Here is a 23,476-nt window from a genome sequence, read left to right as displayed (position 1 = left end):
GTGAAGTGAATCATTATGTATTTTATTCCTGTCTGTACCACACAGTATTTTGCAAATGAGAACACAAATTGTGACTAATGAAAGCATTCAGAAGTAAACGTGGAATTAGTGCTCACTGCTAACGTGGAAGCAGTTAGCTATCCTACAGAACTCAAGTACAGCTTGAAGGACTGAGGCAGCAGAAGCTGCTGTGCCTTCCTTTGCTGGTGCCCAGGGGCAGAAGCACAGGAGGCAGAGAGGAAAGGGGGCTGGAGGTCCCAGGCTCTGCTCAGAAACATCTGGGCTGGGTTGCCACCCATCTGCCCAAGTGATTTTCTATCATTGGGCATCAGGTGGCTTTTAGCACCAAGATTCAAACGTGCCAGCAGGAACATTGACTTGCCTTCTGTGAAGCAAGCCCCGTGGTATTCTTGAGCATAAAGCCCTGTGGGATGGAGCAGGGCTCTGGTGGAGTGACTCTTACTTAACAGCTTCCATTTCAATTAATATTGTGAAATGATACTAATCCGTGCAAGTGTTAGTGGTGGATTAGATTTCCCTGTGCTTGCAGGGGTAGGGAAGTATGTCAGCAGCGAATGGAGAACAAAACCATACTGAAATCAGTCATCTGGATAGAGTTTGAGAGTGTTTGAAGCTCAACTGCTTACACTAGGGACTGTTGCTGGCAAAACCATGCAGCCCTTCAAATACAATTTTCTTTGAGCAGTTTGCCTTCAATCTGACCTTTGTAACAGATGCAGTACAGAGGGTCTGAACTGCTGCTTCTCAGCTATCACCAAGCAAAGTCTCAGCTATTACAACATCTAAAAGAAGCATACAGGTATTCAAAATGTTAATACAGGTCTTTTATTTTTTAATTAACCACACTTTTATTCTTAAGGAAGAGGTATTTACAATCCTCTGCAGCAGCAGTGCAAAGCCACAGTGTCTTGAGCCTGTCCAGGGCCATGATTTTGGTTAAGAGTACAAATTCAGTGCAGAGGGAGTTTGGGCTACACTTACTCAGACCCAGTCCCTCCCTCTGGTCTGAGCTGGTGCATTTCACACACTGCTGTACAAGGAGCCAGGCAGAGGGGAGCAGAGCTTCCTCCCAGCCAGGAAGCTGCTCAACAGCCCAGGCTGGATAGGAAGGGCAGCCAGCTGGCTAGTGTAAGGGTGCTGCAGATCATCGATGCTGACTAACCCCTGCACTCACACAAGTTGGGTCTTGCTGTTCCCAGTCTTGGTGTAGGTGTGAGGTGCCTCACACAAACTCAAGTTTTACTGCTGCCGTGAAAAAAAGCCTCTAATAAACCGATTAGTTAATTCTGATGTTTAAGGTCTATTTTTCAATTTCAAAGCAAGGGTCAGGAATACTACGGAACTACAGATTTTAGAAGTCTGCTTGAGGGAGAAGATAACCAAGTGATCTTCATGCTACTGTCTCAGCTTAGCTGAACAAAGAGACCCAACCCACAATCAATAGGTCTCCATGGCAGTATCTCATAGAGATATACTGCATTGTTCTTGCTGTCCTCTCACATCTGGTCAAGAATAAGATGTAACTGCATGGATTACAGTACTTAGTAAGGCTTGTACATGTGCTAAGCTATAAGCAGTTACCCTGCTGTTTGTCAGCAGAGTTATTCTTTCTTTCTCCAAAGTTGCTCTTTCTCTACTTTCCCAACAAATTGCAGAATATCTTCAGCAAGAAGTTCAGGTTCCTCCAATGCTGCAAAGTGGCCACCTCGAGTCATGAAATGGAAGGAAACGATGTTGGTGTATTTCTTCTGGGCCCAAGCCTGGGGCGTGTGCATGATTTCATTAGGGAAGGAGGCAATGCCAGTAGGTACTTGTACTGTGAGCCTGAGAGAGGAGAGAGAATTGGTTTGATCTTTCAAACAAACACTTAGCCCTGCAAGAAATGGAAAGTCATAGGGAAGTGTTGTTCGTAAAACAGTTGGGCACACTGCTGTTAGGTAATCAAAATTTGATGTCCACATCCTACATTTGAAGACAACACTCCCTGGGGGAAAAAAAAAATGAAAATCCATACATTGATATTAAGGCCCTTTTGCAAGAGACTGAGGGCATGAGTTAAAAGCATGGGAATGGAGAAGAGAACCCCAGGACGAGAGGGAGGATCAAGGTTCCACATGCTCCATTCAGGGCTCAAGAGTCATGTATTGAGGGGAAAGCACATAATGTGAAGGGAGAGAGAGTTACAGTGAAGGTTACAACTAGAACATGTTGACAACCGCAGGGTAGGAAGGGGAAGAGTTATCTTGAACTGCTGCAAAGGGAAAGGAGAGGGGAGGAATAATAGTAAATCAAGACTAGTTCAGAGGAAACATTTCCTAATGAGAGACTTCACCCTGTAAAGTAGCTCTTGCTTTTAACTAGCATGAAGGCACTCTACACAACATTTTGCACGTTATTAAGTGATGGAAAGCAGCTGGATTTGAGGAGAAAAGTATCTTGGAAATTGGAATGATCCCTGCTTGTTACAAACTGAACAACATTCCTAGATTTAAATATCCCATACACTTAAGCTGCATTGTCAGAAGAAACAGATTTTAAAATTTAGATAAAAGAATTGTTGGGCACATAACCACTGGAAGCCTGAAAACAGGGTGCCTGATTTTGCGTAAGTCTTTGAGACTCTTTCCTCTGGGCACGCAGAAGTTCATATAGCTCATCTCATGTCAGCAGGACTGAAACAGAATACCACTCACTGTGTACTTGCTACAAGAACCAAGTCACCTTCCTGGGAGCATCATTTCACAGCTAAATACCACATCACTGAGCTGTGGTTGCAAATACCTCAGGGCAGGTTTAAGCCTTCACTAATACTCAAGCTGACACAAGTATATGCAACCAAGCTCCTGTTTTAAGCGTCTGCACAGCAGGAACACGAGTCTTGGTGACTTCCAAATTGTGCAGTTTGTCAGTATGCTGAAGTTGCTTCCAGAGCACTTAAATCTTTTGTAGAAATAGGCAAACTGCATCCAGAAAAGTCCTAGAACTACCATACAGATAAGCTATAAACAAAACTGCGTGCCTCAGTCGCAGGCAGTCTTCCCCAGTTGGATACACCAAGAATGGGAGGTCTTCAGGCAGGGCCTCCAGTCACGTGTCCTTACTGATGGTTCAGGATTCTTACCTAACTACTGTGTTTTCCAAGCACGTGATGGTATAACTAACAACCTGTCCTGCAGAGGAACACTGTGATACAGCAGTGCTTTTCCTCAGCATTCAGAAACTTGCAGCAGCCATAAGGCATAAGCAACCTGTGTGCAACCAGAACACTTACCTTTCATGTTTCTGTGTACCTATCCCCTTCTGCAGATTTTCTTTGTAGAAACGCATGGAGGAGACTATACAGCCTGACACCCAGTAGATCATGATATTGGTGAGCAGATCATCCAGGTGAAACTTCCTGAATAGGTAAGCCCAGAGATTGATTGCTTAGTTAGAACTGAATACCAGTACTGTAAAGGAACTTGACTTTGGTTTAGTTGCAAAAAAAAAAGTTTCAGGAAAAAAACAGTTAACTTGGTTAAGAAGAGAGTTCAGAGGGGAAGCTGCTCCCCCTCTGCCTGTCACTGACACGTTAACATTCAGGCGTGTTAAAGGCTTTCAGACACAAACAGGGAAGTGACATCTTAACTCCTACATGGAAGACAGACTCAGAACAAGCACTGTACTGTCCATAGACTGGGAGAGTAGGAGCAGACAAGCACATGGAACAGCTTGTGCCATTTACTGTTCATAATGTGGAATGTTACCGTGAGCCTTCAGTAGAACCATCACAACATGAACTGTAAACAGAGTGTGTTTCGTATCAAATTAGCTGTATGCAGTGCAAACTCTCTATTCAAATCCATTGAATAGGTCACTGGTCCTTTTCATAATGTGCCCCTTTACTCCATTACTGCCAGGTACCCAGCAATCTTCAAAGTCATCTCTTGCATACCAAGAATTATCCTTTATTAGCAAACAGTACGTAGATGAAGCCACTATGAATGAATCTAAAGCAAATTCATGGAGTGCTAACTTCTAGTATTAAAATGAGTCATAAGTTCTGTTTCCCAGCCTCTTAATGTAGAACTGAAATTCTGTTTTTCTGTCCTAATGAGATTCTTCCACCTAGGTCAGTTTTCAATACCCAGAAGCTGCAGATCAAACTGGGAAGGGAGTACCTCAGCCTTCATTGCCTGTTTGCTTTTCTGCATGCTGTAGCACAGCACTGCACTTCTTGTGGTCTCTACAGGCTCCCTGTGAGATGGAAGGTGATCAATTCAGACGAACTTTCTTGGCTACAACTCTATCACCTTGTCCAAAGTGGCACAGGGGGAACAGCTTACCTCTCTAGTCCTCCATCCTCTAAACTACAGAATTCTGGATCAGTCCATGTAGAAAACTTCTCCAAGATGTACGCAGCCAGTCCTACAGGAGAGTCATTCAAACCACAGCCTGAAAAGGAGGAAAAGTTCACTAGAACTGTGATACCTTACTACTGAACTCAGACTGTTACAGGAGCTATAACACAGGGTAGATAACTTTACAAAGCTGTTCCAGCAGCTGTATTCCTAAATAAATACAGTAGAACAAGTTGGAGCTATTTATTATTGATTCATAGTCTGATAGTATCTGCAAACCAACAGGCTCCACATTAGCTCAAACCATATGTTTTTTGAACTGATGTAACAGTATTGGATTTCTGCAGGCTTTTTTTCTCCCCACCCCTTGTAAGCTAATACGATTAAGGACTGTGTGCCAAGTAGGGTTTGCTTCCATTAATCTGGAAGTTGTCATGTATTAAACAGCATTACAGGGACAAACCCCACAAGCCTGCACATGACAGGGAGAATGTGCAACATTATCTAACAGCAAAAACATTTTAAGGATTATTAGAAAGTCATTAAGGAAGAGCAAAGCTTTACTAAAAGGTCCTTCTTCTGAATTAACAACCACCAACTGCCTTAACATATAACAAGGCTTAATATACTTTTTATAGTTTGTTTTGCTTGGACAGAAAACACACACCTGCACCTGGAACTTTGCTAATCCTTGTGCTGTGAAATACAGGGACCATAAACTGTTTCAGCTGCTAGGAAAAGCCTTAGAAAAAGCTTTTCCCCAAGGAGCAGCAATATATTTGAAGTTCCACCCATGCAACCCAACCTTCCTGAAAGATGCCTAGTGCTAGAGCTAGCAGAATTTCAGCAGTAACTGCTATTTAAACATGATAGTTGAGTTTCAGTTATCAAACAACTAATACTGATAACTGAAATACCAAGTGTTTGGGAAAGTTGTACTGACTTGTTTGACAAGCAATAGCCTGTTCTCATGTACCCTTCTTTGTTCACAATATGTATATCTGTTTACACAAAGGGAAAATTGACACTGATCCTAACAGTACTTGGAATACAGGCACTGCCTATTCCAGCCAGGTGAAAACAAATCCATGCTCCATGCAGGTTTCCCTAAGAGTATGTGTAAAATCAAATCCATGCAAGGCAGTTTGATGAAAAGCCAGCTCTGAGGCAAGCAAGAGTATAGTATTAGGAAGCACAGTGTGTGTGTAATACATACACACACACACACACTATGTGTATATCTGTATCTGGCTATCTCAATAGCCAGCGACAACTTCCTCGCCTAGAGCAGCTTGCAAGGTAGCCCTGTACTACCAGAAGTCTTCCTGACTGTGGTAGCCTCCGTGGCTGTGCTTCTTCAAGCCACCTTATGTTGCTTTCTTCAGAGTGTTTTTCTCCCTGTGGGAACCTGCCACCTGCCATGCTCCTCTCCTCTTTGTCCTCAGAATTGCAGGAATGCTCCAGCTCCCAAAACATGAGCTGGCTCTTGGTTGCCAGTCAGCACAGTCCACTCTGACAGACCACGTTACTGGTAGGGACAAGAGTCAAATGGGAAACCACAGCAGAAGGCACATGGCTTGGCACTGTCCAGCTACCAGCTTCCCATCTTAAAGCACAAACACAATTAGAGGCTAGTAATTTTTAGAAAACAAAACTCAAAATTACTTAAAATCAATAAAATTCCCATTTTGCCTACAGATTTTAAGAACATACAAGTTTCTGCAGGTAAGCTATAGAAAAACATAAAGAAATACTTTCCTTAGCTATGTTCTTAATAAAATCCACAAATAAATTGCTGCTGCACTAAATTAAAATATATTCAGTATGTCCAGTTGCAAAGGATGTTCTTAAAACAGAAACACTTAAAACTCAGATACTTTAGCAGTTAGGCAATCTGAGTGATTAGCTTATCTAGATAGCACATTCATAGGTACATCTTTTTTTTCCTTGAAAGTCTGCAAGTGATTGCGTGAAAATTAAATTTGATTCTACTTTTCAGGTATCAGTTATCCCTAAAAAGAAGCTACATTGTGTGCTGAGACAGCTAAAAGCTAAAGCTTCTTGTAGTTTACGTAGACTGGTTTGGGTTGGAAAGGACCTTGAGATCATCCAGTTCCAACCCCCCTGCCATGGGCAGGGATGCCTCACACTAGACCATGTCACCCAAGGCTCTGTCCAACCTGGCTTTGAACACTGCCAGGGATGGAGCATTCACCACTTCTTTGGGCAGCCTGTACCAGTGCCTCACCACCCTCACAGTAAAGAACTTTTTCCTTATATCTAACCTGAACTTCCCCTGCTTCAGTCTGAACCCATTACCCCTTGTCCTGTCACTGCAGTCCCTGATGAAGAGTCCCTCTCTTGCATCCTTGTAGGCCCCATCATAATGATACCAAATCAAATATTACAATGGATCATTTGAATGTGATCCATTCTCTGTGAAGTATCTTTTGCTCTCAGCATAGCTGCATCTGAACTAGAATTACAGTCCCCAGTGATAGCAGAAGTGGGAAAGTATTAAATAAACTGTTTTATTAATGAAAACTGAAAATGAGGTCAGTGGCACTTAGAGCATGCTCAGTTCTGTGGTGCAGATTTACTTGCTTCTGCATTCAAAAGCAAGTGTAATGCCATATACCCCCATGCAACCTTCTCTGACTTGGATACAGAACCTTTTAAACCCTCAAACCTCCTACTTCAGCTTCCCTGACAAAACCTGATTTTCTGCATACTTTAAGCACTATGTTTGGTTTCTATGAAATGACCAGACTAAATATGCTGAGCTCAAATGGAGTCTTTCTCTTACCAACAGTATCAGGCTTCGTAGCCTGTATGTGAGCGTAGCCAGACTCCATCAAGATCTTGTAGACTCCTTTCTTTAAGAAGGGAAACATCCGCCTGACATCTTCATCCTGGAAACCGAAGAGCCCTGGAAGATAGCGGCCCAGCAGGATGGAGAGCAGGTGAGTGAACCCCATGTTGGAAACTGAGGCGAGATTTAAATGGAGACCTTTCACATGGCTGAAAAGCAAAGCAGAAAAAGTCCCCATAAATTAACAAGTAAAATGTGATTCAAAGTTGTTATATTTAAAATGTTATTACCAGACATTGACACTTAACAGGTACTTAAATTCCAACCTGCTAATTACAGCATGTCCTTGTCTGTACCTTGCAATGTGGCTTTTCACCCCAAAATGACAAGTCAAAGGGGCAACTGTCGCTAATCAGCACACACTCCTGGGCACTAAGCCACAAATCCTCCTTCTATTACATTTACCACTCCAGAGCCAGTGGGGCCATTGCAAAACTACTGCACTACTGGTTGAAAGAACAGGTATACAATGTAAACTAAGGTACGTAATTTTGGATCACTGCTTAACTCTGAGCACTGGAGATGGAAACTACAGATGAGGACTTGGACAGAAGCTCTCAAGTGCACAAGAAATAGCTATTCAGAGAATAAAGCAGCTCTGTATGTCAATCATGCAGCACTGCACCAGCAGGGTACTCACTTAGGAGCTATCTGGGCCAGATTTGTGCAGATGAGCCAGCCCCAGTCACCTCCTTGTGTGTAGAACTCGTTGAATCCCAGTCTGAGCATCAGTTCATAGAAAACAGAAGCAGCACTTACAGAATTGAAGTCTGTGTTAAAAACAAACGAACAACACTGTTGCAGTAATTCCAGCTGTGCTGCTGCCTGTGCAGCATTTATTCTCCCCATACAGGCAAAGTTTAAGTTCAAAGTCTGGTTTTCCTTGACTGCCTAACAGCAAGGTCTAGGGAGCAAGCAGAAACCACAAGGCCTTCGTTGCAGACTCATGTTCTCCTAACCCCCCCAACTGCCACACCAAGGGGTTCCTAGAGTTCTTTAAGCTGTAATCATACTCCAGCGGAGCCCTGTCGGTGAGCACTGCACAAGGAATGTGTTCCCATTTTGTGTACAGTGAGCAGAGTCTCATCTTAATGATGAAAAGCTTGAAGTTGCCACAAGTAATGCACTTCTCCACTAAATGGTGACTGTATAAATCATAACCAAGGAAGCAGAGAAAACCAGCCTTCCCCACATCATTCACCTGCACACATAACGAAATACTAACCTCAGTTTCACTTTAAATACTACCTTGCTCCAATTAGCTGCAGCTTATGTTTGTATAAACCAGAGCACAAGCTGAACAAGCAGGCATTTGGCTGCAACCTACCATGCAAATACATGAATTGATTTGTTTCAACCCTTGCTTCTCACCTACCTGTATAATGCTGTTGAATATGGATTCGAAACACCCAAGAGGAACAGTAACAAATTAAATTTACTCTTCCTGCTCACCCCTACACAATTCATTGACTCCATTTCAATTCATGAGTTGTCACTTCATAACTTTTTATAGTCCTTTGTAAATTATCTATACAGTGCTCCTGAAACTAAGTAATGATGTCACCTGACATCACACTCTTATCTCCCTCTTCCCACAGGGCACACAGGATCTTTGTTTCTAGACTGGGAAAAAAAACAAGTGCCAGGAGTTACTGTTCTGCTAATGGGGTTTATCTCACTGTGAGACTAGGCTTATGTTCAGTTTCTTCTCACAGATCATACCTTTTTTGTGGGGTGCTTCTGAGAAACCATAACCAGGGATAGATGGACAAATGACTTCAAAAACGTGTTCGTCACTGAGGCCGTGGCTGGCAGGATCCGTCAGGAGAGGGATGATTTTGTAAAACTCATAGAATGAGCCGGGCCAGCCATGAACCATTAACAGTGGCTTTGCAGACTGGCCTTCAGGCAGACGAGGAGGCTTCACATGAACAAAATGGATATCAATGCCTGTATAAAGAAAGTAAGTCATTAACATGCCCAGATTTCCCATGACACTGAAACTCAGCACAGAACAGAGCATGAATAAAGCTTCTCTGAAGTCCTTTTTTTTGGTGAGTATCCAGACACTGTGCTTCTCTGGATCCATTTAGCCAAGGACCTCAAAGTACTTTATAATGAGGAATTAAGCACCACAGCAGCCAAATGAGGTCGGCATCTTTCTGTTTTAAAATGAATTGGCAAATTAAGGCATAGAAGTGAAGCAATCTCCTAACGGTAACACAGTGACTCACACAGCTTAAAGGCAGAGGAGGTGATAACATCATTTAGTCCAAGCACCCTTAAATTTTACCCGAATGTTGCTCTATGGCACCAGATAGGCTTCAGCCCACCGCAGATTACACTTCTTGCACTCGGTTGCAACTTGGAGGCACCAAGAGACAGAGAATTCCTCATAACCAGCAGCTCTTTGTTTCGGGTCTTAATCACTTCCCTTGTTTTGTGCATCATTTAAACGTGTCTGGATTCTGTCTCCAGCCATTGATCTGAGCTTTACAGCAAAAGGAATGTAAAAAGCCTTCAGCAAGTATTCTCTGCCTGTGGAGGCCTCCTGTAATCAAATCACACAACTGCTTGATAAACCAACCATGCCGAATCAAGGATCTGAAACAATGCCATGCTGAAAGAGAGTTAAAGTGTTCAATTCTGTAGCTCTTCTCCACCTTTTGGCCAAAGCTTTCAGTGTCTCTTTGTATAAACCAAAACAGGAAACTGTGTTCTAGTTCCAGTCTCCTCATTGTTAAGTAAAAAGGTAAAAATTGCAGACCCATTTCCTTTGTGATCATCACAGTACAACCAGTAGGTCTCACACAGCTTGCACTAGTTGCTTGAGGTGAACTGCTCTTCCTCAGACCTATTCAGGGCTTTGCTTTCCAGGAAATAGTAATTTGCTCTTAGTAGAGCCTGAATGCCTCAGTTCTTGATGTATTTAAGCACATTTTGCTCTCCTGAGCTCCAGCTCACCAGCAATCCCACCCTTTCACTGACAGATTTCCCCATCTTTGACAACTCTGTGGATTTCTGTATTCTCTGAAGAACTTTCAAGTGATGACAGAAGCTGGGAATCTGCTGTGCAGCATGTTTGATCTTGCCTTTTCATGTCTCATCTCTGTAATCATTCCTAGTGTTGAAATTTCTCTTCCTATTGCTATACATAGAGCACGGTCTTTTGCTTCTTTTCCCTTTCTTGTCTCACATGATGGTTTTTCCACTTTAAATAAAATCTTTATGTTTTAACCCCTATGTAACAACCGTTTATTGTCCAAAATCAATTTTAAATATTATGGAATAACATACGATTACGGGTGCAACTGAAAACATAAGAGCATAATCTTAAATTTTGCCATCATGCAAGACAATTGCCTGCTGTGCTCTAAATGGACACCTGTACCCCCAGATTACCCAAGCACAACCTTCATTCAAGCATGTGAAACATCCAGTTTGACCAAGCTCCAGCACAAGCAGCCCTTGTGCTGAACAGCCTCTTTCAAAAGGTGTCTATGCTTTGGAGGAGAAGCCACACCATTCGCTCACACCTGGCAGCACATCAAGGAAGCGAAAGGCACATCCTGCCTTCCTGGGCACAGGAATGCTTAAAATGGTGCAGCAGAGCACATCTGCCTTGCAAACAGGGCCAACCTGAGCAGGCAGCATGCCCAGCTGAGGAGGGCTGCCAGGCTGATGGCATCACCGTGACAGCAGCAGCTGGGGAATTACATGGAGCAAGAGGAGACATCTGTGGGGATCTTTGCATGACTGCATGCAAGCCAGGGAACATGTGTACATCTTAAGATCCCGGTTCTGTTTCCAAATGCCTGTGCTTGGCTCCTGTTAACACCAGCTGACAACCCATCCATGCACAAGGGAATTCCATTTGTCATTCCATGTCCTAAAGGCTTGTGATGAAGGAATTTCTTGCTGCTTCAGCAACAATGCCAATAATCTACGCTACAGCAGCCAGGAAGGGAAGGCCCACACGACATGACACAACACAACCACAGCACTCTTGCCACCAAGATCCCTTGCAGACCAGGTTACGTATTGCCGGGGTTTTCTTAAGGGAAAAAGCCACGCACCTTGAATCTTAGTTTTGAATTGTGGGTACTTGTTGAGGACTTCAACTTGTTTCTTCCAATTGAACTGGTTTTTCCAGTAGGAGACAACCTTCTTGAGGTACACCGAGTTAGTCCCATAATGGAAGCAACTGTCCTCCAGTGGCTCAGTGAATCGAGCCTGGTCAAGTCTCCTATACAAGTCCTGCAGGGAAAAAGAAAGAAGAGACATTACAAGCACTTGTGTGTGCCATCTCAGGCTCTAGCTCTGCTGTGTATGGTTTCTAGTTATTTCCAAGTGAAATGAGAACAATGGAAATAACATCTCTAATGACACCTGTGCATTTTGCTGATACTCCATCAGCTGTTCCAGTTCTTTTTCTCCTCCAGATGGCCTCCTTCCTCTTCCATTTACAGGTGTTCTTAACACTGTCACCACAGAGGACAATACACTCATCTGACAGTACAGTGGTTTCACAGTTTCAGTCTTTATGCCTTTCCATGGTGTGCTGTTCCCCAGGTTACTTGTGAGCCCAACCGCACAATCAATGCATGGATCTGGCCCAAACCTTTTGTCTTCCTTCCCAAACCAAGGGGCTGGATATCTTCACTGGGAAACATTGAGGGATTTTGCACGGCCACAAAGCTGGTGAAACTAGACTGGAATGAAAGTTTCCCAATATAGAATAACTACGAAAATCACCTTCCTACTGCACTTCAAGGTTACAGGGGATACTGATGATACTCCACAACAGTCCAAAAACACTTGGCAGGGAAGAACAGCCAAGAGCCCCTTCCCAATGCATACAGAACCACAGAATTGAGGATGGAAGGCAGGTCTGGAAATCTAATCCTACTCAAGCCTCTGTGGGGTTTAAACCTGAACAGCATTTTCTAATATAGCAATAGAGATAGCTCTGACTCTGACTTAGGTGTATGCATGACTCAAAGTGAACAGGCAATATAAGCCTAGGCAAGATGTTAGTACTGAAGCTCACTGTTTGGGCATTTAACACGTGTACAGAAAGCATGGATTTTAAAATGAAGTTTTTACCATGTCTTTACATACGTGCTTTCTGTCCATGCACAACACCTCTTAAAAATGTGTTAGTAACATACGCTGGCGTAACTGCAGCTCCAGGTTTAGGCAAGAATACATTTAGGAAGAGAGTTTTCTACCAATGGACTATGTTGCAATAGCTGCCATAATACAGAATGGCATGTTTCAAAACCATCTGTAAGTTAGAAATTATCTAGCTTTGTGTCTGCAGTATAAGGAGGAAACATATTGGAGATTAATGCCCACTGATACTACTAAGAAGGGCAAACACAAGTTTTGTCTCAGGCCTTACTGAGAGAATAGGAATCCATTATAAATGAATAATATGGACAAGCCAATGTGCCCTGTTTGAACCACAACTCCAGACAGACCTATGAAATTCTGCAATCCCCGACTTAAACACATAGAATCAAAACGTTGCTATCTAACACATTCTGCAATGTATGCGTTTACTGTAATTACCACTGTGGTACTGCTGTTGATCAAAGTAGATCATCAATTACAGAAGAAGCAGCACCCAACACAGCTGCACACATAAAGCAGGGAAGAAAATGAAATGTTTGTAACTGCTTTTGAAGGAAAAAAGAAGAGATATTGTTCATATTTTGATCTACACTCAAACTGAGGGAGGTGCACAAACAGAAACACAGAGCTGAGTAATCTGTAATATGAGTTTTATGTTTATTGGACTTTACAGAGTGGGTTTATTTCCTGGCAATCTTGAAACAGCCAGCTGAGAGTAAAACTGCATAGCAATATGTGAAACCTGTCTATACATAACTATCTTGGGAAGTCCTGACAAATCCCTTCCCCCAGGTCCCACACATCACTGCTCATTCTCATAAATGTAACTATTGGTTCAACTTAAAAATTACTTCCGAACAAGTTCTGCATTTATTTGGCCATTTCTTACATCTCCCCAGTATAAAGATTTGCTTACACTCAGCTCTTCTTCTGTAGTTTCCACCTTGAATGGTCGAATAGTTGTATCTTCTTCAGCATCAGGCTTTTGTCCCTTGCCCCACCATCCCTCTTTGAAGGGCAATGTTTCTTCTTTCTTCTTGTAAAATAAGAAGTAGATGATGACTGAACCCAGAAGCAGGAACACTTCGAGCAGCATAATGACTGCAAGAGAAGAACAAAACTCTGGTAAGCCCCATCAGACAGTTCAGACATGTGACGTACTCTGTAAAGACTATAGACATTTACTCCCTTTTTAAGACAGGATTTGATGCACACAATGTTCTGTCACTCACAGGATATCAACACTTATGTACAATTTCAGAATTAGGATGTTTTAACCTATTCAATTCAAATGGGGAGAAATGAAGTGGTTTACATGAAAGAAATGTAGTTAAAACATAACTCAAAGCAAGTAAAGATAACCACATGGCTTGGCATTTAAATAGTCCTCTGGCCGCAATTGCTGCTAAACTTCACCAGTAAAGGATGTGACTGGTTATAATTCAGGTTTAAAGCTTTCTCTTCCTCTGAAGCTCTAGATTTCCCACAAATTCCAAGGCAGAGCATCTCTTCAGTAAGGCTCACATACGTATTCTTACAGAGCTAAACCCCCAAGACACAGAGAGAATGAAAAGCGAAGATTGCGAGAGCAGCCACCTTTTACCTCCCAAACAGCTTGAGGGAGTGGGATAGGGATGTATTTGCATAACCCTTGAACAGCAGTGCAAAGGGTAGAAAGACCTTCCCTTTCTTTCTCCCTCTGCAGTTCTAAAGAGAAACCAGAAGACCACATGCATGCTCTCCTGGCTCTAAAACACCTTTCCCCAGGCGGTACCTTTCTATCACAGTGCACAGCACCCCGATTTCACAGCACATCTGCATAACCTGCAGGGCTGCTGTGCTTCAGTCAGACAGAACACAAACAAACTAAACCCATTTTGAATAGATTTGAAATGTTTCATGCTGCAAGCAGAAAAAAAATCTAAATGTTTTTTCTTTAATAATTAATGTTTTCCACCATCACTTTAAGTATAGAAATGTTTGTAAGGTGGCTTGGAGAGTAGCACCGTCATCATTTTAATGCATAATTTTAAAGAATTTCATGTTTTAAACCTTCATTTGCTGGGGAATTGGTAAGATATGAGGTATTGCAAAACTACTGTAGAGCCCCAGCATTGTTTATGACACAGAATAGTCTTCATTCTCTCCAGAGCTGGAAGGTTTAGTTGGGTTTGTGCTCTGTGATGCTCTGAAACTGCTCAGAGTCAACAGACTGCACCAAATTTATTCCTACATCAAAAATGGGATTGTAACACAAGTTAATGGGAGTTCATGTTATCATAACAGGAGTAAAACTGACCTGTCTTGTAAGTGCCTTTATGTGACGAGACACATTTTAGTCAGCCTCTTGAGTTTCATTTTCTAATGGCTCACAATAAAATGGTCAAAATAAGTACCCAATAAAACATTTGTACAGGAGTTAGGCACTTTGCAGATGGAGATCAAGCTACAAAAATCTATTGCTTACACATGCCTTGAAAAGTGCTCTTCAGAGGCTGGAGAAATGGGAATGATAGGCACTGGAAGAACACCTATTCATTAGTTTCACTGGACCTTGCATAGTTCCTGTTTGAGGAGGTGCTAGTTTTTCTCCACAATGTTCTCTGGAGCACAAGACAATGATCTTTTCCCACTCCACCAAGCTCAGGCCATGAATTACCCCAGAATTAAAAAGCTGATCCAATTTCAGCTTGCCTCAACGCATAAACCAATGCAGTCTAGGAGCCTCCAGAGCACCATTACACTTTAGTGCAGAGCAGAACTGGAGGGGCTTTTAGAAACCTCAGAGCACTTTGCATAGAAATAATACCTACCACAGTATTCAGCAGCATTTCTATTACTGAGTCTGCACTCTGCACAGAGAACAGCAACTTCCCTGAAATCACAGCACAACTCGGGCCATGTCTAGACGACAAAGGTTCATCCACATAACCATGTAAGCACCACATATATATCACACTCTTGGCCAACTTCAGTATGTTTGCAAAGCCCCACAACATGGGGCTTTCCATGCCAGGAGAAAAGAGAGCTGCTGTCAGTGCAAGCGTTGTTGTCCAGGCAGGATGGCTGTGGTACTTAGAAGAACAGAGGACTTTTTCTCCTGGCCTATGCTGTATCAGCACCTCTGCCAACATGGTGACAAAGGCACAGCACCTAAGAGAACTGCTTTACCCAGGAACAGAATCTCAACCCACTCTCTAGCAAGATACTCCTATGACCGGAATACCCATAGGTCCAAAAGTATTTCTGCTTCTCCCAAAGAGACATGAGAAATCAGGATTTCTGCAGCAGAAGGGACTGTGTGTGAACGTGTGTATTCTGCATTCACCCTGGGGTATGTGTACAAAGAATCTGCAAGGTAAAAAGATCCCTATTTTTGCAATTAATTCCAAACCCTTGAGGAGGAGCTTGTTGACAATCCAGCAACAAGCACCAAAACCCAGCTTCAGGTCTCACAACAGTTTTGTCTCCTCCTGCAGAGAACTGGGCTGGTGACAAATCGATCTGCATGAGATGTCATTCTGACTTGGAAGAAGCCACCTTTGATACTGGTTGGATTCTTCTTTGCTAACAGACCCCAAGTTGCTCTCTATATTCAAACTCTCTCATGTCCTTTGAAAGTGCTTGTAAAATCCCCCAGTTACAACGAACACAGGGGCCTAGAGCTCCAACTATACTACATTTTTTCCTAAGCACACAGGAAGAGAAAGGACTGAGTGCATCAGCAGTATTTTAACTTGCATCGGTTCAGAGCACACTCAAAGGGACTGTTTTGCTAGTGATGAGTTACTGGAACCCAGCATGCTCCTACCAACCACTCCAGCCTGTGCCAAGGAGAGCACTTAGAGCAAATGCACTCACTGATTTCCCCAGTTTGCTATTCAAGTCAGTTCTCCTGTGCGTTCTTTGAACAGCATAAAGCAGCCTCAGTTGTGATGCATCTGCACCAGAATTTCCTCTGCTAATCACTACTGAGATCTGCTGTCAAATGGAAGTTATTAGCCCCATACACCATGATACAGCACCAGGACAAACAGGTACAATTAAACTCTTCTATACTCGCAGTTTTCAGGTATATACAACAACAAAGTGCTGGTGTTTCTATTCCCTGAAATCTCCTGATGCAGCCATGCTGGCGTGTTGCCTTTATAAATGACTACTTCAAAGGGAGTTCTTGTTTTGCTTCGGCTTTTTCCTCTCTTTATGTGACCAAAGGGAAGGCCTTAGAAGGAAATATTTCCATTTATTCCATGGTCAAGTACTTAGGCTCCAAGACTTTGCTGTACCCCAGGGTGGATATTGTTTGTAGACAGCACTTAAATACCTTAGACAGTACTTTTGTCCTAAAGAGTGCAAGGAAGAATGTTTTTGTTTGGCTACTTTAAAAACATGTTTTGAAAGAAAAATAGTGAAATGTGATGGCTCCAGTAAATAGGCCAAAACCTGACTCCTCTTGAAGGTCAAATGTATCTTAAGAAACATGCTGTTTGCAAGAAAACCCCCAAACTCTCTTGAAGTATCCTACTGCTCCTATATTGAAAACACTAATTTTCAACAATCTTTTGCATTTTGATTTGCACTGTTCATGCATTAACAACAGTCAATAGTCCCACAGGATCAGAGCAATCATTCTTTATGTCTCAGCTACATCCTGCCTCATGCCTTGTCTTGAGCAGTATCCAGTAATAGATGCCCCAGAGAACAGTGCTTAATGGTAAAATCCCTATCTTGTTCCACTAGTAATCACTGACCTCTGCCTTGCAGCACTAGAATCCATCTGAAACTTGTTATTAGAGAAATAAGAAAATAGAAAGACCTTCAGCCTCAGGTCTGGAAATCTGTTTTGGCCCAAACACTATGCATCCCAGCTTGAATGATGCACAATACCCACAGCTCCAAGTGGTGCTACTAAACCCTATCAGTGCAAAACAACTAGTGCCTGAGTGAAGTAAGACTGTGCTGCTTTCAGACACATGCCAGAGGTGATCATGGCTTAGAGTTAGTAACGTTTTCTCTCCAAAGCTGGTTTGCTACCAGGCTGCAAAGAAGCTCAGAGCACTTCGGACACTCTGATGCTGTCAGATACAAGGTTTATTGATAATTATTCTGCAGGAGAAATAACAGCTCAATTTAGATGTGACGTTTCCATTTGGTTTTGTTGTGTTACATAAACTCACCCATCAGGCTTTACTGAAAAGGATGCTGCAGTGCCTTTGTTTACAGATCTGAACAGCAGCAGTTGAAGGTTCCTCCTCCCAGCTGAGCTGAAGGAAAAACAACACACTGAAGGACTTCAAAAACTCATGGCACCTCTAACAGCCAGAGTTTAGCACTGACAGCCTAAAAAAGACAGTCCCAGAAGCTTCACCCTCAGTCTCCATCCTACCAGCTCCAGGTACCGACCACCCTTTTGTCCTTATGTAGCACGAGAAACAGAAAACCATGAAGACATCTGTATAAAAAAAGCTTACTGTTTATGTAGTTTATGGAGCATTATGACAAGCTTCAAAATAGCTTAGCAACACAGAAATTGCTTTGCATACAACTGATAACATCTCCCAGGTGAGCATAAGAGGATACATTAACATTGTAGGAAAGGAGCAGAGGTAGGCATGTGATGAAATAAAGCATCCTACGCAGAGAAGCAATTCAAAGACAGGAAATAAAAATCCAACAGAGTTTCTGGCTTGTCTCGATAAGAAATTTAGCTTTTACATTTTTTATTGCCATAGGGAGGTGGCACACAATGCTATCTCCAAAACAGCAGGAAGAGATGGTATCATTCTGTTCCACAATCTTTTTCTATACTGTTCACAATCAGAAATTAGACAGTACAGCAGGAACCTACTGGAAAGAATACAAACAAGGGAAGAGGTCGAAGGAGAAAAACCACACTCTCTGTCCCAGGGGAATGGCGAGACCTCTCCTAGGAGAAGGGCACTGCACCTAAAGACAGGGTTGGGATAACACTTCCATCACCACTGAGGAACACCTCATGCCTGCAGCAGTGAGGCATGCTCCCCTGCAGCCCTTCACCTGCTTTGTCCTCGGACATCAGGAACAACCAACAGAGAGGGACAACAGTAACAACCAACACAGAGCCAATTTAAGGCTCTGGGGGTACCTGTGTGCATCACCCAGAACTTGTACTTACTGCAGTTAGTCCCCGAGGCACTTCATTCCAGGGGAGTAGTTGAGCACCTTTACAATATATCCCACCTCTTTTCCCTATGATACTATGACAGTACTGCACTGAAATCTGATGGGCACTCAGACCCAAGCCTAGATAAGAGAAAAGGAGCCTGGGACCAAGTTCATTGTTACCCACTTTGCCTCGCCCTGAGGTGGCATTTATTTATGCAACTACCGGCTGGTCAAAGCTCATATCACAATCATCATTTAAAATACTGCATGCCACATTTTTAAGAGGAAGATACTCAGTTTACAAGAACACGCATTTAAGCAACATTACTTGGTCTTTCAAATCCATGCCCAGTGCATTCTCATGTGCTGCTTAAAACCATGTCTTGTTTATCTCAATTTTCCTCATTGTGCTTCTACTCTGCTTGAACAAACCCACTTCCCTCAGAAAGTCTAAAAAAAGCCTTTGGGCTCCATTAACACAAATTGGCAGAATCCAACCTAGGATCTGTGTGATGCCAATTACTGTGGCCTAATGACCATGTCACAGTAACTAAGTGCAAAAGAACTCTTTATAAACTGTCATAATAATGCATTTGATAGCTACAACATTAAGGTTAAGTCATACAAAGATTTTATCCTATTGAGCCTTTACCCTATTTAATGACCCTCAAATTCCAACAACAGAGGGTTTTTTTAATGGATGCAGAGAAATGACAAGAAGCTTGGCATCAACTTGGGGCTGAACACAGCTGAAAGCTGGGTCTCCTCATCAGAGCTCTCAAAGCACATGTTATTATTAAAGAGAAGGATATCATATCAGTAATAGTTTTTAAGTCAGTTCTTAGCCACTCTCCAGCCAACTCAGTGACACAGTGCAATCAAATAGACTCCAAAGAACATCTTGAGCTTTACTTCAACATTTAATTCCTGGTGTCTGAAGAGACATTATGAATAGCACATTGTTCTGCTCCGCCTTCCACCAGAGTTTCTAGGTTAACCTCCTCACATCCTATGCCAGTATCTCCATTTTGCAGACGGGCTGGAAAAGCATGCAGATAAACCAAATGAACTGGATGCTACAGATAAGGAAATGAGATCAAGGCAATTGTTCCTCAGGTTTTAAGGGAAATTCAGGTTCTATTTTTAGCTCCACCAAATCCTCCAGTTCCAAAAAGTAAAAGCTTGCCTTCCTCCTCTGCCATAGTATTAGTGCCAATGTTTTGCCTGGTATGATCCCTAGATAAGACTCAGATTCCTCTCATACTTCTTGGTGGTACAGCACAACATGTGTCCTCCTTTTTACTGTGGGATTTTCCATTAGTCTAATTCTCTTAAGTTTCTTCCATGAAATCAGAGAGGGAAAGATCTTCAAAAGCTTTACAAGCTTTTTGTATTATAGCACTGTTAGAAAACTGTGTTACTAAACCCTTTAATTATTAACACATGCAGAACTGACGTGTACATGGTGCCTTAGAGGGGAAGAGTGCGAACAGTTTGAAATCTTGCACTCCAAAGTACGTAGGAACAAAGTACATGAAAACCTTCCAGTTAAAAGGAGGTGTGGAGATGGAAATGATGAATATAAGGACTGCCAGTGGAAATTTTTGGCAAGCTGCAAAAGAGTAAGATGAGGTGCACCTTGTAAATTAGGATCATGACTCCAAATAGTAAGGGCAGCACAAATGAAAACATGTATGAGAGTGTAAAATGAAAGAAACCCCACTTTTATTATAAGTTGTGACTATGGAAACAGGAAGAGGTAGAAACTTGTTATCTCTCTATGAAGACTTCATTCTCAAAAAGAAAAGGAACTTTAAATGATGAGAGAGGAGGGGAACAGATGGTAGTCATCATTTTCTATCAAATAACTGCAACACCAAAAGGATGTGCCAGAGTAAACATGTAACAAGAACAATTCTTGCTACTTCATCTCTCTCTTAATAATAACTAAATATTTAAGTCCCCTTTGGATTTAAGGGCTTCATCTAGAGAAGTGCACTACCTGTACCCACCAGCTGAGAGCTATTAACACTCCTCATAAAGCAGGCAAGAGGACCAGGTCCTTTAACAGAGCTTTATTTTTGATTCATAATATTACAGCCATTTAACCTGAGAGAAAGACTCCTATTAGACAGCAAAGCACACCCAGGGTACAGATGTAGCGGGCAGCCAGGGCATGCATAAAAACTGGTAGAGAAACGGTTCTGTGCCTTTGTTGCAGAGTTCAAAAGAAGGAAAAAAAGTTCACAATTGACTGCTGGGTGCAATAAATACAAGAGCTGCTTGAGGTAGAGAAAGAACGCAAATAAAAGCTTGCTGAGCCTTTACTTGTCTTGTAGGTTACACCTCATAATCCCCAGCAGAGATGTTTCCAAGGAAAGTTGGAGGAGCGTTGCAGAACAGCTCACTTTCCAGGCAAGAAACCTAGAAAAAAGCTCCTGTTCTTCACTCCATAAACACAATCACAGATCATTTCCTCATTCTGGCCAATGCACTGGAAGACAGCAGCATACACTTAACAAAAACAGCAACTCACAAAGCGTGGCTACTGTGAGTCCCACAGTAATATTCCCAGCCCTGCCAATCAGAAAGTACTTATTCAATAAAAATATGCTTAAAAAATATCAAAGCTGATAATGCAACTAAAAACCAAACAACAAAAGAAAACCCTGTAAACCTCAGGGTATATTAAATCCGTTGTATTAACCATCCTGCTAAGTCCATCATGACCAAGATACTACAGCAAATGCCACAGCAGAAGTAGATTTTTGTGCTTTATTATTTATGTAAATATGCATTTACACACACAAATTATGCTTTCAATTAAATAATGTGTCAGCCCAGAGGAAGAATCCAGGACTTTTTCAGTAGCAGTATTCAGAAGGGGAGAAGGTATTTTGAACATTATAAGCAAACGAAAGCTCTTCAGAGAGAAGCAAAACGCTCTACTTTCCAAGTGACTTTTCTTTAGGGGCTTGCACAGTATTTAGAGATCCATTTGCCACATTTGGAACTTGCACATTAAAGAAGACTGCCCTGGTTGTGGAACTGTGTGTTGCATGAAAAAATAACCCCTTTTCCAGGCTCAACCAAGCTGTGCACACTCTGCCCCAAAGGTAAGGCTTTACCTCTGCTCCTCTGGCCACAAAATTTGAATGCTCCAGCTATACTCCAAGAAACGTGCATAGGAATAGGTAAGATAATCAATTCATTTTGCCTAGGGCTATAAGCTATACTTCACCTACCACCCCCATCCCTGCTTTGCTACTTCTCCCCTGACAAATTACTTGACAGACTATTACTGAGGAAACAATTTCTGGGAGTGTTAGCATTCTGGAATTATTACCCCAAACCTTTTTATTTACCTGTCATAATTACTTAGTAGAATATACATGGCGAATCTGTGCTAAGAAGCCTGAACTTGTTTCACAGCGCTTACCATACTAAAACATGGCAGTTCTATGGCTAAAATTACTGGGTAGGACTGAAAGCTTTGCTGAAAGCCCAGATAAACAATCAGGCTGAAAACATGGTATTACCCTCTGGAAAGACCAAATACAAGAAGTACAGTAGATCAACAGGGGAGGAAAAAAGGCTTTTTGAATCACCCAGTAATCCAAAATCCTATTTTGAGCAATTTACACAGACAAATTGCATGTGGATTCTGGCTGCACTAGTGACAGAACACCAACTGTGCTCTATTTTGAATTATTTACTTCAATACCACGATTACCCCAATGAAAGAAAAAGAACAGAATTCAGAGGAAATAACAAGAATTTAAGAAAATCACACACAAGTTTTTATATATGAATTCAGACCAGGAAAGATACAGAACAAATTGTCACGAACTTGACACTGTGCCAGGACCTTCCCCACGAAGGTTTCAGCTCTGACACAGATCTAATCCTTGTCCTTGGACAAATTCAACTGTGGATCGATTTCCCAAGCTGCGTAATTGCTTTTGGTGCCTATCTTCTATCGATTTTCAGTAAACATTAGCAATCTGTGCACTCAAGTCTCAGTTTCTGCTTACTTCAGACAGGAGGAATATCCATTTCGGAGCAGAAGCACAGCATCTCAAAAGAACAGTGCCAATCAAACCTGCATTTGTGGCTGTGTAAGTAAATTTGAGGCACTGGCTTCCAAGACTGATCCCATCTCGCAGGTTCACCTACAACAACTGGGCAAGTTCTCTCAGTTTAGATAAAGCTTTGCTATGGAAATAAGGGATGAGAAAGCAGCCTAATTCAATAGAATTGGAGAATTAAGCAATGTACTCGATTATGGTATGTTTTAACTGCAGGGCAGAGTCAAAATCCCATCTGAATTCTGACAAACTGAGCCAAACTTGAGGAGCAAGTGCGTCATTTGCTTGGTCTTTGCAGATTGCTCAGTTACGCAACAAAATACGGTCATTAAACTTAAAAGGTTTTCTTCTCATCCTCAAAATGCTTGTTCAGCAAAGGGGACTATGTACATGATGCTCATTCACACAGTTTTCAGGTTTGGCAAATGATCCATGCACAGAAAGTTCCATTCCATATCCCCGTTTAGAGATGAATAACAAAACCCAAACCAGTCTATTATACCACAATAGTTAAAACCCTTACTCCTAACTAAACCAGGGAATCTGGCCAGATTCCCAATGCACACTACATAAAAGTACTCCCAGCACTGAGGCCAGCTTATCAACAACTTGACTCCGGACAAACAACCCTGGCTCCAGCAAGGAATGTAACATCCACTCTCCCCCCAAAACACATTAAGGACTTTCTGTTCCCAAAATCAACCCAAACACCCCCACCCAGCCCACCGCTACTATTCAGACTTTAATAATACCCGCTGTTAATAGCATTTTGATGCTACCAGCTGGCAGAGCGGCACACACTCTTTAAAACAACGGTATTTAAGCCCTGCAAGCACAGAACCCGCTTTCGGGGGTCCCCGCTCCCCCTCCGCATT

At 42.3% G+C, this 23,476-nt stretch overlaps 1 protein-coding gene and 1 long non-coding RNA gene across 3 annotated transcripts; one reads left to right on the top strand and one right to left on the bottom strand.

Annotated features, from left to right (window-relative positions):
• Positions 1–1,280: 1,280 nt before the first annotated feature.
• On the bottom strand, positions 1,281–18,573 carry EPHX1 (epoxide hydrolase 1). Of its 2 annotated transcripts, none has more exons than XM_057398835.1 (9): positions 18,524–18,573; positions 13,286–13,470; positions 11,310–11,490; positions 8,956–9,183; positions 7,874–8,003; positions 7,168–7,382; positions 4,347–4,455; positions 3,293–3,418; positions 1,281–1,845 (listed from the first exon to the last, which is right to left on the bottom strand). In XM_057398835.1, the coding sequence occupies exons 2-9, from the start codon at positions 13,463–13,465 to the stop codon at positions 1,623–1,625; spliced, it is 1,392 nt and encodes a 463-aa protein (XP_057254818.1). In that variant the 5' UTR covers positions 13,466–13,470; positions 18,524–18,573; the 3' UTR covers positions 1,281–1,622. The 2 variants fall into 2 exon arrangements, with proteins under 2 accessions (XP_057254818.1, XP_057254817.1); XM_057398834.1 differs by lacking the exon at positions 18,524–18,573 and adding an exon at positions 17,547–17,566.
• LOC130593573 (uncharacterized) lies at positions 3,300–10,470 on the top strand. Its single transcript, XR_008970828.1, has 3 exons — positions 3,300–3,426; positions 7,174–7,324; positions 8,832–10,470. It is a non-coding gene; the product is annotated as an uncharacterized LOC130593573 (long non-coding RNA).
• Positions 18,574–23,476: the final 4,903 nt, after the last annotated feature.

Source organism: Pezoporus wallicus, unplaced genomic scaffold (assembly GCF_028554395.1).
Source record: "Pezoporus wallicus isolate ANWC-B61680 ecotype Strahan unplaced genomic scaffold, APGP_CSIRO_Pwel_v1 contig_5231, whole genome shotgun sequence".
Taxonomy (NCBI): domain Eukaryota; kingdom Metazoa; phylum Chordata; class Aves; order Psittaciformes; family Psittacidae; genus Pezoporus; species Pezoporus wallicus.
This window is presented reverse-complemented; position numbering and strand designations above follow the sequence as displayed.

Bases quoted from the DNA above. Each gene is read 5' to 3' on its own strand.
- EPHX1 (XM_057398834.1), bottom strand. The intron at 4,456-7,167 runs GTAAGAGAAAGA...CCTCCTTTTCAG, and splicing joins TACGAAGCCTGATACTGTTG to GCTGTGGTTTGAATGACTCT. The intron at 1,846-3,292 runs GTAAGTGTTCTG...CTCCTCTCTCAG, and splicing joins GGTACACAGAAACATGAAAG to GCTCACAGTACAAGTACCTA.